The sequence below is a fragment of the Arachis duranensis genome, chromosome 3 (genome assembly GCF_000817695.3).
Source record: "Arachis duranensis cultivar V14167 chromosome 3, aradu.V14167.gnm2.J7QH, whole genome shotgun sequence".
Classification (NCBI taxonomy): domain Eukaryota; kingdom Viridiplantae; phylum Streptophyta; class Magnoliopsida; order Fabales; family Fabaceae; genus Arachis; species Arachis duranensis.
In genome coordinates this window covers 56,088,515-56,106,332 of record NC_029774.3, presented here as the reverse complement: position 1 = coordinate 56,106,332, position 17,818 = coordinate 56,088,515, and the positions used below count along the sequence as shown (strand labels likewise).

At 30.8% G+C, this 17,818-nt stretch overlaps 1 protein-coding gene across 4 annotated transcripts; it reads right to left on the bottom strand.

The window, feature by feature from the left end:
- Positions 1 to 11,395: 11,395 nt before the first annotated feature.
- Positions 11,396 to 17,048, bottom strand: LOC107479464 (uncharacterized). 4 transcript variants are annotated; one of them, XM_052259461.1, is made up of 9 exons: positions 16,607 to 17,048; positions 15,502 to 15,540; positions 14,383 to 14,625; positions 13,627 to 13,883; positions 13,331 to 13,543; positions 13,154 to 13,246; positions 12,967 to 13,068; positions 12,310 to 12,672; positions 11,396 to 11,611 (listed from the first exon to the last, which is right to left on the bottom strand). In XM_052259461.1, exons 6-9 carry the CDS (start codon positions 13,154 to 13,156, stop codon positions 11,522 to 11,524), a joined length of 558 nt encoding a protein of 185 aa, XP_052115421.1. In that variant the 5' UTR covers positions 13,157 to 13,246; positions 13,331 to 13,543; positions 13,627 to 13,883; positions 14,383 to 14,625; positions 15,502 to 15,540; positions 16,607 to 17,048; the 3' UTR covers positions 11,396 to 11,521. The 4 variants fall into 4 exon arrangements, 3 of the variants coding, with proteins under 3 accessions (XP_052115421.1, XP_015955081.1, XP_052115420.1); XM_016099595.3 differs by having other exon boundaries at positions 12,310 to 12,699; positions 16,607 to 17,044; XM_052259460.1 differs by having other exon boundaries at positions 12,310 to 12,699; positions 13,331 to 13,502; positions 16,607 to 17,044.
- Between the last annotated feature and the right edge of the window lie 770 nt (positions 17,049 to 17,818).

The following is a 17,818-nucleotide window of genomic DNA, read 5'->3' as shown; positions in this document are numbered from 1 at the left end:
TTTCGTGTAGAGACTCTTCTTGGAGTTAAACGCTAGCTTTTATGCCAGTTTGGGCGTTTAACTCCCGTTTTGGTGCCAGTTCCAGCGTTTAACGCTGGGATTTCTTGAGGTGACTTTGAATGCCGGTTTGGGCCATCAAATCTTGGGCAAAGTATGGACTATCATATATTGCTGGAAAGCCCAGGATGTCTACTTTCCAACACCGTTGAGAGCGCGCCAATTGGGCTTCTGTAGCTCCAGAAAATCTACTTCGAGTGCAGGGAGGTCAGAATCCAATAGCATTTGCAGTCCTTTTTAGTCTCCGAATCAGATTTTTTGCTCAGGTCCCTCAATTTCAGCCAGAAAATACCTGAAATCACAGAAAAACACACAAACTCATAGTAAAGTCCAGAAAAGTGAATTTTAACTAAAAACTAATAAAAATATACTAAAAACTAACTAGATCATAACAAAAACATACTAAAAACAATGCCAAAAAGTATACAAATTATCCGCTCATCACTTACTCTTCAAACTCAAACTATTAATTTTTTGTAAGCCTAGATTAAGTGGGTTAGAGGCCACACCAAACTTAGCACTTTAGCTAGTTCTCAGCCCATTCACTCATCATTAGTTATGCATTCATCAAGTTGCAACTCCCAGATAGAAAGAAATAAACGAGTGTAAAGAAGATCTAACTATCAAAGCTAATATCAAACTTCCTAATCTACAATTGCAACTAATCCTAATTACTAAAAATTAAACTATCAACAGAATTTAAACTACTTCTAAGAAAAGCAATTAAATAAAAAAGGATAAAGTGTTGGGGTGCCTCCCAACTAGCGCTTCTTTATTGTCATTAGCTTGACATTCCTTCATCTTTAGAAGAGCTTGTAGCTCACTCTCTGCTCCTCCATGGAGACTCCCAAGTAGTGCTTGAATCTATGGCCATTGACAGAAAAAGTTCTCTGAGTCTTGTCTTCCATGAGCTCCACATGAAAATTAAAGCAATTCACACTAAAAAAATCAAGGTATAATATCTCAATTGCACTATATCTAGAAGGACTTTTTTTGCTTCACATGAAGTACAAAAAAATAATTTAACGATAACTTTAAGAACTCCTAACGTACTCCCACTCCAGCCCAAAATGGCATCTTTGCAAGTTTTTTTCTTTTCCCAAACCCAGCAAAGTGAGATAAAGAACAAAATTTCATCATTAACAACGAGTCCAATCACAAGAAACAACTGATAATAAAGCCCCAATATGCCAATTATTTGAAACACAATTAATAGAGAGATAAAACTATATAACATACCTATAGGACTTGGAGACAACGGTATGCGATGCTCGACTTTTTAAGTGGAGACTTTCGAAATATGGAGGTAACTTGAACGAAATGGCTGTTTCATATTTGTCACATTATTAATTACTTAAAATAAAGCACAACACCAAGTATGAAAAATAGCAATTCAAACCACAAAACATATAAAAAACCAATCAAGGAGCCATAACACATCAGAAAATTAATGTATACTTATCACAGTTTGACTTAGACTAGGTCTTATTGGCTGATTTTGATGCTTACTGACAACGCACCCAAACAAGTTCATAGCATTTTTTTTCAATTGTTTAAGAAAAAATATTCATAGAAAATGGGAAATTGAAATACTGATAGAAAGGCTTTTAATAAATAGATTGTCATATTGGATAACATCCATGAAGAACACACCAAATTCCACTGAAAAGTTATGACAGAAATTTTACATGGTGTCTTGCCATATCCATAATGAATTAAGAGGAAATACTTTCTCCCAAAATAAAAACCAAAAAAAACAAAACTCAACCTAACACACAGTATCAAGATTCAAGAGTAATATATACTGTAACATATAATCAGAACATATCACTCGCATTGCAAAATGAGTATATTATTGCATAATTACAGAGTGACTCTACAATCCCAATTAACAAAGATTCCAGAGACGGAAATAAGAATGATTATCATATGAAAGTATTAATAATGCTAGAAGAGAGAAGTCACATTACGACAAACACAACGAAGACAGCTTTCAAAAGCATTATCATGTAACATTTCTAACGGCCGGAATAGTTCGAACAAAAAAGATTCAGTGAGTTGCAATAGACAGGAAAAGCATTCAAATAATCAAAGTCCAAAGCCCATAAAGAGAAAACGAGCGAGCGAGTGAGAAAAGGGTTTTACTTACCGTGGAAAACATGAGTGAATGCGAATATGGTGAAGCTGAGAGTGTTAAAGTGAGAACTGGGAATTGCGTTGAAGCCGTTGGGTGCCAGAATCGCGCGGAAGAAATAGGGATTAGAGGGAAACGCGTATCAGTGTGTTATTGAAGAGAAGTGCCAGAAAACAACAAAAAAAATGCCCCTTTTCTGCTACCTTCCCTCCATCCCTATGCCCAAAACGTAATCTTTTTGCAGCTATTTCCTTTTCCTTTTTCCAAACCCATGAAAATCAGATGAAAATCAAAACTTTCATCCTTAACATCAACTCCAACCACATTCAACAACATATAATGTACTTTCCATACGCCAATAAACGGAAAAATGAAACTAAATAACATACCAACATGAATCAAATACAACGCTATGGCATGCTCCGATGACGAAGCTGCTGGGTTTCTCTTTTCTGTATCTTTTCGTTTTCATGGTTCCTGGGGTTATGGATGGAATGAAATGGGGGAGAAAAATCTTGATATCTCACTCTATGCAATTTCTTCGTGTTTTCGGATGTTAACTCACTGGATTGAAATTGCATTTTATTTGAATTAAATGTTGATAGAGATTTTTAGGGATTTGATTGAGATAAAACAGAAATTAATTTTGGGAATGGAATTAATTACTCTAGAAATGAAGAAGGAGGAAGGGTGATAAGTATGTTATCGATAAGCAAGTGGAGTACACTCTCTTATCATGAGACTGGCATTTAGTTTCTACTATATCTATACTATACTCTTTTTTTTGGCTACGTAGCACTCCCCATAAATTAATTACTAGTATTTTTTGTTTCCACCTTTCACACAATCTGCCCTATAACACATATAGTATTATCCTTACTATGAACTTCTTAAAATGCTCATGTGTACATATAAATTATTAGTTTAGTACTAAAGCATAGTAGCACTTTATTTTACATCTTAATTGATTATTTTGGCAGCTAAGTATTATTTTACATTGTTATTATTTTAATTCTTTTGATGATGTACATGTTACTGAAATTTAAATGCAATATATTACTAATCTTATAAATTCTTTGTTATTTTAGATGTCAGGTTCTAAAAAAAAAAAAATCCTTGTCAATTAAAGTACACAAATCTGTTAATAAGGAGGTGATTACTGCACACAAAACTAAGCTTTCACACCCTAAACCTACAAAATCACAAGCTCCAATTCCTTCACATGTATCTAAAAAGCCTTTAGCATTACCACCCTCTTCTTCGCAGCCATCACAAAAATTCACAAGAAATTTACTATCATCCCATGCCGATTATACACCATCACCATCACCATCACCAACTGAATCACCATACTGTTCACCTATCCAATCTCAATTATTTGATAATGCTCCTAATAGTGAATGAAATTTATATCATCCTCACTCATCAGATGAAAATCATCAAGATGAATCTCTTACACAAGAAGGTGAATCTGCCACTCAAGATGGGCTCTTAAAATAGTGCCTTTTGGCAAAGAGTAAGTACAACAATCACTTTTGTGTTTTAACATTCTCTCTATATTATTTTTATTGTGAATACATGTGTAATTACTCATTATTTGATCTTCTTATAGGTTTAATCCATGTACTGCTGTTCGTCATCTAACAACTGCCATTAAAAGCAAATTTTCAGAAATCTGCCATGCATGGGGACATGGCAGTGATCAAACGCGAGATTTGTGGTTTACTAAATTTAAGGTAAGTATTTATTATCATTTTTTTGCATATTTTGATATTATACATGGTAGGTAATTGATTGTATATGTTTGTTTTCTTTTATAGAAATATTGTATGTGGGATCCTCAACACAATGAAAAAGTTCTTCAAATATTTAGATTAAAGGGAGTGCTCGATTAAGAGGGGTTGATGAAACAAGAGAGAGTCAATTATTTAAAAGATTCTAACTATGTACCAAAATATATTCCTGCACCAGTTTGGCGTCAACTATTGCGTTATTGAGCTACATATATGTATTTTAAGAACTAGTCAGTAGCAAATACTGTGAATCGAGCATCAAATGCTGGAAGTCCCATGCACAGTGGTGGTTCCATATCTATGGGTGAACATGCACACAGAATGGTAAGATAAAAATAGTTTAATTTTAGTCTTTTTCTTATTATTTGCAATGTTTTCTTATTCTTTTTTTTCTTGTGGATTAAAACTATAATATTATAGGAGAAAGCTACAGGAGTAAAACCTTCTCTAGAAGAGGTTTATACTTTATACTAAATGCTACACCAAAAAAGACAAAAGGTGGATTGATGAAAGATCTGAGAAAGTCATTGTATGTGATGCTAATTTATTCTTCTTCTTTTATCTTAAAATAATTTTCACTATTTGTTAGTATTTGTTCATGGCATATTTAGTTGCGATTAAAATGAATTGATTTTGTAGGGTGAATTCAAAAAGTGAAAGACAGAACTTTCTCAAGTAGCTTTGTCCTTGGATAATGAGAGAGATGTTGAGGCATCTAAGGAAGGCCTAGATATACCAGATGATTATACTATTCGGAACGAAGTTGTGACAAAGGGAAAAAAGAAAGTTGATTTTGATTTAGGTTCTTTTGGTTTAGATCTCTCTTCAAAGTTAGATTCTAGAAATTGTTCAAAGACATCCAAAGACAATCTAAATATTGAGCAAGAACTTCACATGTGGAAAAGAAAGGCAAAGGAGAAAGAAACGATCAATGAAGAACAACAAGTTAAGTTGAATGATGTTGAGCATAAGTTAAAAGATCAAGGACGTCAACTAAAAGTTTAACAGAAAAGAATTGGTTCTACTGAAAAGACAATTCATGCTTTGTATCAAATTTGAATCTCCCACTTCCTTCAACCTTGTCTGATCCTGCGGAAGATGAACTTGGGACATATTCTAGTGATGATGAGGATGATAACATGAGTGATTGATGTCTGGAGTATATATTTTTTCTAATTTAGATTAAAAAATTTTTTTGTTTTAGTTTAAGTATTTTTTATTTTAGTTTGATTACATTTATGGATAAAAGTATTTTAATAATAAATATTTTTTTAACTCTTTTATTATAATTAACTTTTTCATGATTTTATTATGTGTTTATAATTTCGATGATGTAATATAAAAAAAATGATTATGATGGTCTTAATATAGAAAGCAGATCGAATACAATTTATTTTCTAAAACATTTATATATTAAATAGCAAATTATTTTGTATGAAAATTGTTTGAAATATTATATAAATTTGTAGAAAATTTGTGCGAAAATAATTTTTTGTTTTGTATGAAATTTATTTCAAATACGTAAATTCTTTTAAATTAAATTTGTCTAAAATTTAATCGAAAAGAAATATTTGATTTGTCTAAAATTTGTTCGAAAAACTTTGTTATATTTGACTAAATTCGGTAGAAATTTTTCTAAAATAAGTTATATTGTTTGTTTGAAATTTGTCTAAAATAAAATATTTTTATGTTTGAAATTTGTCTGAAATACGTTATCTTTATGTTGATTAACCTATCTAAAATTTGACTAAAATACATCATAATAGTTAGAAATCTAGCAGATAAATACCTATTCGAAATCTATCACAAAATCGTCGAAAAAAAGAATTCGAACGAAATTTCAGATAAAATATAAATTAGCAATAAAGCTTTTTAGAACAAATAAAATCGTCCCAATTTTACTTAAAAAAGTTTTATTTCTAATTCATTCAAAATTTATTTCAATTTTACCTTAAAATTCGTCTAAAAAAACTCTATTTCTAGTATATAAGCCACGATTTCTTTCTTTCTTCTGGTTATATATATGCATATAACCGCATTAACTCGAGGAACAACAATCGTATAGTATTATAATATTATGATACTAAATATATACTTTATTTAGTATGAAAGGAATTATATACCTTTCATTATTATAATATTTAGAAATTATATACCTTTATTATATAATGTTCATACTATTTCCTTTATTACCTTCGGAGATAACTTTTACTATTCATATATACCGAAATTCTAGTTTCAATTATGCAAAATATTACATTTAATAAAATTATGTATATAATAATTTCAAGTAATTTAAACTTCAATAATAATAAAATTAAATTAATTATGTCTAATAAAATAATTTTCAAATAAATAATTCTATTTAATAAAATAGGTCATAAATAATTTATAATAAAAGTTTTAAAAATATGAGTTGCTACATTATACTCACCTTACAAAAATTTTTGTTTTTGAAAGTTGATATAAGATGGAAAAGATTCATATTAGCTTTCCTTTCAAACATGTCAAAGAAAAACAGAAAAATTTGACATGTTCAGTTTTCAAACATGAACAAAATAATATCGTGTGAAAATGATTGAACAAGTGTAGTACGGTTTAGAAGTTGTATGATAGGTTTAATGCAAATTAAAATTAGAATCCGAGGACTTGTAATTTTAACAAATAAGCTCATGTTTGAATAAAGAAATACAAAATTCAGAAAGAAAAAAGTTAAACATCATGGATAATAGTTACAAGAATTCAAAAAGATGAGTAGAATCGAAATCAAATAGGAATGCACAAAATTTGAAATCTGTCAGAAAGAGAGTTAAATTGTACCCTAAGGAAAAATCTAAAAAAAGAAACTTGGATATGAATAATAAAAGAAGGTAGCAAAATAAGTCGAAGCAAATTCAAGCTGAATTACCATGTTCACAAATATGAATAACCAAAATCAATAAAAATATTTTTGAAGAATTAAAGATTGATTATTAACCCATAAATCTAGCTCAAGATCAAAGGGTACAAGATGCTTGAAGAAGAATATAAGCAATGCCAAGTATAAAAGTTCAGAAAGGATCCATCTGCAAGCGATTTATTTTCTTTAGGACATCTTGACGAAGAAAACAATCTGTTTCTAACAGCAACCGTATCATGCATAGCCATAGCCATGAAAGACATGACAGCTGTACTATGCGATTAAGTTCGAGTTAAGCTTCAAATTCAAGTTCATAAGTGAGGGAAATTAAAATCATTGGTAAAATTTTTGAAGATTTAAAATTCATTTGTGGTGTCAAACAAATCCAAGATTAAATCAAGAGTACATGATTTCATGAAGAGGATGTAAATAATGATATAAATAGATATTCTAAATGATCTAAATTCACAGTTAAGATTACAATCAAGCAAGAATATGTGTAGACGGTGAAGTAATTGTTGAAAGGAAACTAAGTTATGTTCAAAGAAAAATTTTAATGTAAAGTGTTCTTAGAAAATTTAATAAAAGAATATGTAGTACTTTTAGAAACAAGTATGTTTTAGCTACGTAGTGAAAGTATTTATTTCTTATAGGAAAGTACATATAAGATCAGAGAAGGTAGCATCCAGATTTTAAAGAATGGTCACAGACAGGATTAGATAGAAAAAGAATCAAAACAAAACTCTCATCAAAAGAGGTTCTAAAATAAGAACATCCAAAGAAAAGTTGTAATGACCCAACTTTCAATACATCATACCAAAAGTAACGCATTACTAACCTAATTTCTTAATTATCTATTTAATATTGAGCCTTTACACATTAATCTGTCGACCATTTTACTAAAGGGTTAAAACATTTTCATGAAGAATAAATAACACATATTTACATACTAAATATTAATAATACAAAACCAACTACAAAACTTACTCCTCTGAATAATACTTCCACTAACAAGGCGAGAAAAAAATAAATTCTAACAACAACTCAACTTGCAAACATATTCTTCTATGCTCCTGCAACTTTACAATAAGCCTTTGCACCTGTAAATGAAAAAGGTGAAAATAGAGGGTAAGAATTGGGGAGTTCTTAGTAAGGTCGGGGTTAAAAGTTAAGTTCGTTTTATTATTTATTATACTTAGCCAACAACAACAAACTTCGAAATATAAACAACTTTTAACAAACTAAAGATATAGGGAGAAATAAATCACAAAGCGCATATGTAGAGTCATAACAAACCACAGAATGTAGAGAAATTATAAATCAATAAGCACACACACATAATCACAAAAAAGTATGAGCAAACAAGTATGATGCATATCTGTTCTATGCAGGGCATGAGCTCATGTGTCGGTTGCCTAACCGCTCCCGACATTACCCAGGTACAAGTCCCAGGTATGGCTTTTCAGATGCATACAGTGTGCATATAAGTCTTACGACTAGGCCGCATACAATGTGACTTTTAAACGTGTTGTAATATGCTTACATCTAGAAAACAGTTCACAGTGTGTGGGCGTCCATACTATACATTTGGCCCTAAGGCCCGAACAAGGTTGTATTTATTTCCTATGAACTTTTTTCTATGATTGTGTATGTGTTGTGCTTGATTTTCTATGTTCTTTAATTATTATGTTTGTTGTGTTTGTTGTGTTTATTGGTTGTTTTTTTTACTGGGTATAGTATTAAAACAGACTTAACTAACTACCCCAATCCTACTAAGAACTCTCCAGTTCTTACCCCCTATCTCCACCCCCTTTCAGTTACAAGTGCAAAGGCATATTACGAAGTTGTAGGAGCATAAAAGAATATGTTTGCAAGGTAAGTTGTCGTTAGAATTTATTTTTTTCCCTCACATTGTTAGTTAAAATTTTATTCAGAAGGGTAGGTTTTGTAGTTAGTTTTGTATGTAATATTACAATGTATTATTAATGTTAAGTATGAGAATATGCAATATTTATTCTTGACAAAGAAGTTTTAACGTTTTAGAAAAATTGTCGGCAGATTATTACGAAAAGGCTCAATATTAAATAGATAATAAAATAATCAGGTTAGTAACGCCTTACTTTTGGTATGATCATGACGTGTTGAAAGTTGGGTTGTTACATGTTGGGTCGAGTCGTGTTCCTCATCTTCTGCTCGTTCATCATGATTGTCATTATTTTCAATTCGAGCATTGGTCAATGATGAATCCACATTTCTTGGAATTTATTTGCTCTATTTGGGTGAATTTCATCAACTTTTCTTGCATTTATCTATTGAAATAGCATAGTTTCATGATTTCTTCCAAAATTGTACTTGAAAGTAAAAACATGCTTTTTAGACCTTTTAATTGCTAAATTTTATTCACTTTAATCCCACTTGATACATTGATGTGTTTGCTAAGTGATTTCAGGTTTCCAAGGCAAGTATGAGTTGAAGAAGTGAAAAAAGAGCATGCAAAAGAGAAGAAACCATGAAGAAATGGAGTTTCGAAATTTCGGCATCCATGCGTACACACAATTGTGACAATTCTTTGATTTAAACTTTGATTGAGAGTTAGTTGCTGGTTTAGACTATACTTACAACGAGATTCTATTTTTGTGAAATTCTAGATTAACAATAATTCTCACACCAGTCAACTCGGCTATTTAGTTTTCCATTCTTTGATTCTCTTCCTCTATGCGTTGGTTAGTCTACTGCAACTCGGTTAACATCCGAGGTAGCTCAGAGGGTGTTGGAGGAGGTTGATCAGCCATAGGTGGATGAGAAAATTATGAGGCCTAGAAAAAAAGGAAGAAAGGGTTTTATTTCTTAGGCCCCACGTTGGGCGCTAATTATTATTGTGTGGATTCACTAAGTATAGCTCGTCTCCTTGACAGCCAACTCCGAGCTTCTTATCTCAACTCCGAGCTTGTTGTCTGATTTTCCGAACTTTTCATCTGGGAAGTACGTTTTGGGGTAGAACAAAAAAGAGAGAGAGTACCTGCAAAAGGTACTCCGATGCTTAAGTCAATTAATATGTAAAAGACATATCCCTTTGATAAAGCGTCTTACCTTCTTTATATGTGAGGCCAGTTCACACAGTTGTGTTTTCAGAAACTATTTGTATTAAAGAAGATTAATATCATATCAAGACGTTATGATATTCTTTTTAATGTATGAGGTCGAATTATACTGTTTGAGCGAGTTAAAACGCATGAGACTGAGTTATAACGTTTGAACGATCTATAACGCATGAGACCGAGTTATAACATTTGAGTTGAGTTATAACAGCCATATCAAATAATTATAACTCTAAACCAACAACCTAAAATACAAAATTCTCGTACTTGTACCCTGAAAATCTTAAATATATAAACTAGACCTACAACTTTAAAACTACATCCCTAAAATCCTATGCAATAAAAAGCAATCCCACTAAATCCTAGTACTTATATCCTTAAAATCTTAACTAAACAAACTAGACTCACACTCTTAAAACCTAAATCCTAAAACCCTAAAATATCAAAGTAAAACGAAACCCTTATACTTAATCCTCATAACCTTTATTATGAAACTAGACCCACAATCCTAAAATCATACGCTCTCATATCCTACATCGTAAAAGTAAAAACCCTAAAATATAAATCAATAAATCAAATTCTAAACCTTTGAAAATTTCAAAAAAAAAAACTTTATACAATTCTAAAACTCAAAAACTCTAAAATTTATAATCACAAATAACTTTAAATCTTACATTATAAACCTTATAATCTTTGGCATTCAAATCCAAGATACTTTAATCTATACACTAAACCAAAGATTGAATTAGAGACAAAAATACTTAATTTACTACATAAAATATTCATAAATTTTTATATTCTAATTGATTAGATATATATTAAAGTCTAAAATAATTATTAACCTAATTTATTATTAGAAACTACCAACACCTCTGGAATTTACTTCTATGGCTAATTGCATATTACACAACATGTACGCATTGGTAATAAAGTAATGGGTAAAACTAATATTCTTATCTATATACGATGATTAAAGTTTGAATAACTCAACACCCACTACAAGACTTTTGTTTATTTGTGGCAGTTTTTTTTCTTATTTGTGGAGGTTTATAACCTCCACCAATTGGTCTGTGGGGGTTCCTAAAACCCCCAAAATTTGAGGTGCCACGAGGATTTTTGTGGGGGTTTTTAAAAACCTCCACAATCTATTCAGTGGGGGGTTTTGTATGTGTTTAGTGGAGGTTTTATATTAAACTTTTGTGGCAATTTTAAATCACTTTTGTGACAATTTAAAACCCCCACAAATTAATTTTCAATTTAACAAAAATTAACTATTTTGTGAGATTTTCAAACCCCCACAAATCCTGTAATTAATTATTTATTTTTAATTTCAAATCATTCATTAATCTCATCTTATTTATATACTCTCAAATTAAAAATTTATTTTTTAATATCAAAATTTAAAAACTAAATCTTTTATAACACAATTCTTCAATATAAGACATAATTGCATATGGTATTGTTTTACACAACTATTACTGTTTTTCTTAAAAAAGTAAAAATATTCAATATTTCAATATCATCTAATTACAAAAAAATCTCAAGTATTTGTCCTCGGATGTCCGTTGCTATCACCAACTGATCTTCTAGCATCAAAGGGAGTAGTAGGCTCACTTTCAGCATTATTAGCCTATATATAAACATAAGATGTTATTAGTAATTTTAGTAAAGTTAAGCATCAAAATAATTCGATATAAAATTCTTAAACCTCAATTTTAAAGAGCATCTAAACCTAGTGTAAGAAAACAGAAAACTGCAGCTGTACAATTGAAGAGGCAGAAACATGCGGATATGCTTAGTTGCTTACTACAAAATGATATTATTATCCTAAAACAGGATCAGAGACAACTTGCACTAATTTATGACCAAATTGATATAATTAAGTAATTGCCTAATAACTATTTATTACAAAATGTATTGGTGTTCATGGGTTCAGCCGAATTCAGTAAAATATGGTTATCTTTTTGTGAGGCTGATTTGTTTTGGGAAAATGAATGATATATGACTATAGCTTCTTCTTGCAAAACGCAGCAGCAGAATAGTTTCCCATGTTTAATGGACAACAACCACTAACAGAAAGCAAGAATATTGTGATGTCCTTGTTCTTAACTATTCTCAGCCTAATTTTTGGCATCTAGAGTCGTGAGTTACCACTAATAATGAAACAAGTTGGTAAAATAATGTAACAACTTTAACATAACACTCCTTTTTCTATAATTAGAATTGATGATATGAACATATTCAATTTCAATAATTAGACTCCACTATTAATGAGTATTACTCCATCTAAACTTATATTCCTAACAAATGAATTTATTATAAAGTTACCTCGCGGGCAGAAAAGAAGCCAACAAGTACTTCGGGAATTCCTCCTTCCTTCATCATTAGATATGCTTTCATCATATCAAATGATTGCTGCAACTTAGACTCTAGACTAATGACCTTTTGCTGTGAATTATGTAAGTCAAACTCCAAATTATTGATCTTTTCCTGTAAAATTGCAGCAGTAGTAGGCGAAGAAGATACAGCTGAATTAGTGGAGATGGTCATCCCATTAAGCCGGCTTCTCACATTCCTAAAGGTATTTGTAGGCGCTGCTCCCATGCCCATACAACGAACTCTCCCAGAGTGTTCAGGCCCCAAAACTTTACCAACAGCATCATTAGGGGACACCTCAAATTGTGTATTTGACTGTGTCATATTCAGCTCAATTTGTTCCTATTTAAAAGTAGTAAATAGAAACTATTCAATTTAAAAGTAGCAACACATGTAATCAATGGCATTGCAGATTATGATTATTCTAATGTTCCTAGACCATTATCACAACTAAAAATTTAAAATGAAAAGTGCTTGCAAGTGAAGTGAACCACTTTCCTATAATCATTATATATCTCAATCCACAAGCAACTACACTCAAATCCCATTTTCACATGATCACATACAAATAAAATAAGATAAGATAGCAAAGGTTTACAAAACACTTACCACTATAGTTAATGCCTTGTTATTTACAAAAGACCCATCCTTCCTCTTATGTGTTTCAATGTACATCATTCCTCTACTAGGCTTCTTTCCCGTTTCCAAGTACTAAAAAAGAAGGAATAAAGAGTTAAACAATTAACATATATAATGCAAGTAAAATCACACATGTACCAAGTGTGTGTATATATACCATCTCATGTCGCCTCCGAGAGTTGGATTTAGATCCACAAGTGTGAGGAATGGTTTGCTTGCTTCAATTTTCCTTATTTTTCATGCAAAGCTCCTAAAAATAAATATAATAACTTCAATTAATAATTTTTTTTAATTAAAGTACAACAATAACTAAATGAATTGTTTAGTGTCTTACAACTGTAGACGGTTTTAGTCGATAATTGACAAAATAAGCCTATTGATCTCTTGGAATATCATCAGGCACATTGTTCACCAATGCTTCTCTTCTCATGGTTGGATCATAGAACTCATTCCACAATCTTTGCCTATATGTTGCCCACTTCTTTGCAATACTTTGAATGCAATACCTGTAGGCAATCTTTTCTGTGCTTGTAAAATGGAAGTGGGGCTTCAAACAAACAAACAAATAATTAATTAATTAATTAATTAATTACTTGAACTAATAGAAGTTTCAAATAAAACGGATTTTACCTTTATCATTGTATCAAAGCACTCATCCTTGAAAGACTTAGGCATGCCACCATTTTCTTGTCCCGACCACTTTTCAAAGCTAATTGGAAAGATACGTGCATTAGTTGCTAATATACCACAATAGCCAGCAAGTAAACCTTGTGCTTCGCCATATGCCGCACCCTCTTCGTCAACCTCTACAATTACACGATCTCCTCTAGGTAAGTTGCAAACATCCTTGACTTTGATCTTAGCCTTCTTCTTCATATTTGTAGAGTCTTAAGAAAAATAAAAATGATTTAAATGATAATAATGTATAATATTTGTTACAAATAGAAGCAGTGATTGGAAAAAGACATTAGAACCATGGGGTATGGGAGAAATTAATACAGGAAACAAGTAATTAAAAAAATAAATAAACTAAAAGAACAGTGTTATAATAATCTAGCTAGTAACTGACTCTTCAAGTTCACCGAAGCATATATACATACTGCTACAATGCTGCTACAATCCCATTATTTTCCATAATATATAAATATCAAATAATGGCCAAAAGAAAAAATAAAATAAAATAAAAAAGACATCATCATAATCTGAGGCGTGAGTGAGTGGTAAGTGAAATTTTTTGGTGAAATTGGGAGGTTTACATCTCAAAAAGAGGCAGTTATCATCATTTACCATTTTAAGTTATGAGAATTTTTTAAAGTTTTTCTACGTATTAAAATTAATATTGTGAATCAGTTGCCTCTACACTAGTTATGCAATATAAATTAATACCAATTATCTCCACATTCCAAGCAGATGAAGACTTTGAGTTAGAACAATGTGTGGCTCCATCAGATGAAATGGAATTTGCAACGACTTGAGAAGGAGCTTTAGAAGGAGCCTCACTAGCCTCTACACTAGTGGTATCTTCAGATGCTGCTGGTGCTGGAGGTTGAAGTGAACGAGAAGCATTGTTGTTTTCCCTCTCATCTACAAACTTCAATGGATTTTTTATGCGTTTTTCCCTTGGCATGACTGCATATTAACAAACACAAAACTGTTAAGCACACAAAAGATAATTAGACATTATACTAACTTGTTACGAGAGACATAAAAATCATGAGTCTCCATTGATTCTTACTCATTTCTTAACTTGTTACAAAAAAATGTTATTAAGTTACAAGTTTTTTATGAATAAAGTTACAAAATTGACAAATGTTACAAATTCTCTATCAGAATTGAGAATAGTAAAAGATCCTCTACATTTTAAGTTTGAGCATAAGTATAAATCAGCATATAAGAATTGTGACAGCAAAGCAGCTACACAACCTGCTCAAAATTTATATATCAAGCAGATAATATTCACATTTAATTCACAAAAATGCAAGTCAATATCCAATATTAAAATACTCTTGTACCTTTATGAATAAGACTAGTCTGTTATTACACAAGCATGACAGTAAAGTCAGCAAAAATAATCAAGTGCTTCATTATAGTTAGAACAATTAACTCCCTTTATTTACTAATTATTAAGCATCAGGTCTTTAAGTTAATATAGATCCATACAAAAGAACAAGTCATTCAAATAGATAAATAGACGTAGACAAGTACAAGATTATTTATTATCCCTTCATTACTAAAGAATGCACAAGATAAATCCTTTCCATAATTCCTGGACATTCAAGTAGAGATCTTTTTTAGCACTATAGAAAATATGTTCATGGACTTGAAAAAACAAATTTCATACGACAAGTAGAGATCAAAAGATAGTTATATAATTAGATAGAGATATCTATATAGATTAAAGGTGACAAGTAAATATGTTAGAAACTTTAAAGTTTTGAACTTAATATGTTAAACGATTCATTTTATTACATTAATTGACAAGAAATTAATTAGATAGTAACTTACATCAAGTTTATGATCCTGTTCTTGAGGTTGAGAAGAATCCTGCGAATAACAAAGTAGTCGTCTCAGTTTCAAGGCAGATAAAACAAGTGACAGAATCCAATTAAAGTAGCTGATATGAAAATATAATTTTTTAAAAACTTAATTAAGAATTTCTATGCTATTCAGCATCAATCAAATGATGATGTCCATATTGAGTGGGAAACATAATCCAGTTGGGACATGACATATAAACCAAAAATAAGGAACAAAAGAGCTTGAAATAAAAAGCTGTTTTTGTTGAAGCAATTTTCAACTTTAACTCAATTGAAATGAATCATAATAAATCAGTATCACTAAACTCTTTAGCAAAACTAATTACTACAAGACATGAAAGGAAAAAACACATCAAAAGGCAGCTTCAAACCTTATAAAGGAAAATATATGAATAATGGAAACTGAAAAGCAACTAGTCATTTAGCTCTTGCACTTTAATTAGTATTTGCAAGTTCTTTTACGGGAAAAAAAAATCATTACTATTTGGTAAAATATATTCAGGGAATTTCTCTTATACTCTGCTTTGTATAAATTAAAAGAGATTCAGTTTAATTTTTTTATCCTTTAAAAATTATATATGTTAATATATATTTGAAGCTAAGTGATTTATTGAATATTCACTTTGTGATGGATTCTATTAGGCAAGAAGAGAAGTTAGGTTGCAATGGCTTCTCCAAACATTAACAACAATAATGCTTTAGAAGGAGAAACAAAACCTAAGATTCAGGAAATATTGATTAACATTCCAGAAACATTTTGAACTATTGGTTTTTGATGAATGTCGCATTTACAAGGTTCCTTCTCATCCATTCAAGTTGAATGAGGAAGCTTACACACCAAAGTTCATCTCAATAGGCCCTTTTCACAGCAAAGATTCAAAACTGAGACAAGAGAATCAGAAACAAAGGTACTTCCATGCTTTCTATAAGCGACTAAATAACTCACAGGCTTCAACTTTGAAGAGATACAGAACAATCTATCTTGAACACGAAAGGAAAACTATAAGAGACTCTTATTCAGAGCTTGTTAATAGAGAAGAGATATCAACAAATTAATAGCGAAGAAGAAGTACCTGCGGAAGCTCGAAGGAGAAATATGGAGGGAGAGAAGGTTGCGTCGAAGAAGTTTGGGACGGAACAGATCTGAAAACGCGTTAACAGAGGAGGTGACTCGATCCAAAAACGTTCTACCACGGCAACGGCGGCAGCAACAACAATGGCAGTGGTGATAGAAACGGCGGCAGCAACAACGGCGATGGAAACTCCACTGTGGCAGCAATAACCGTATAGAAGAACATATCTGAAAATATGTTGATAGAAGAGGTGGCTCGAGAAGCTCTCTACCGCAACGGACACGGCATGGTGACGGTGACGGTGCCGGCGGCGGAAAGGCAGCAGAAATGACGGCGAAAATGGCGGTGGAAGGGTTCTCTCCCACCTAACTCACTCTCACGTAGTAGCTAACTCAGTCTCATTTTGAAAAATTGGGAAATTAGGTTTTGTTTCAAAACTTAATTTTAATTAATTATTAGTAGAGGTTTTTTAAATTGCCATAAATAAAATGTATTGTGAAGGTTTTTAGAAACCTTCACTAAAATACTCCCACAAACAAATATTAATCTTGTAGTGACCTTTAAAATATTAAAGCTTAAATCTTTGAACGTGAATACCTTTTATTTTTCAATAAAAACTGTGCGCATAACCAAAAGAAAAAATTAAAATACATCCTGTTTTTCTATTATATTCCTTAATATTTTACAGAAATAAAACTAAAGGTATGTAACACATCCAAATAATACAACCAATAATAAATTTAAATTTAGGTTATGATACCATAATACACGAACAATTTATATCAACGATTCAGTAAAAATATAATAATTTTTAGATTTAATTATTCTATTAGTCCCTATAATTTTATCAAACTTTTAATTAGATCTTTATAAATTTTTTATTTTTAATTAACTTTTTATAATACTTTTAATTTTGTAATTCTATCTTTTATATATCAAAAATATTAAAATTAATAGAATATTTCTCCCAAAATACAAGTGGTCAAATATCTAGTTAGATTTTTAATTTTAAATAGTTTTAATTTATTAAAAAATATTCAGCTATTTTAATATTTATTACACTAAAAATAATCTATTTATAAAATTAAAAACAATGTAAAGACTCAATTAAAAAAATATATAAAAATTTAATTAAAAATTTAATTTAAACTTAATTGTTTTTAACATTACTCAAAACCATACATAGATGGCATGTATTCAAACATCCATTAA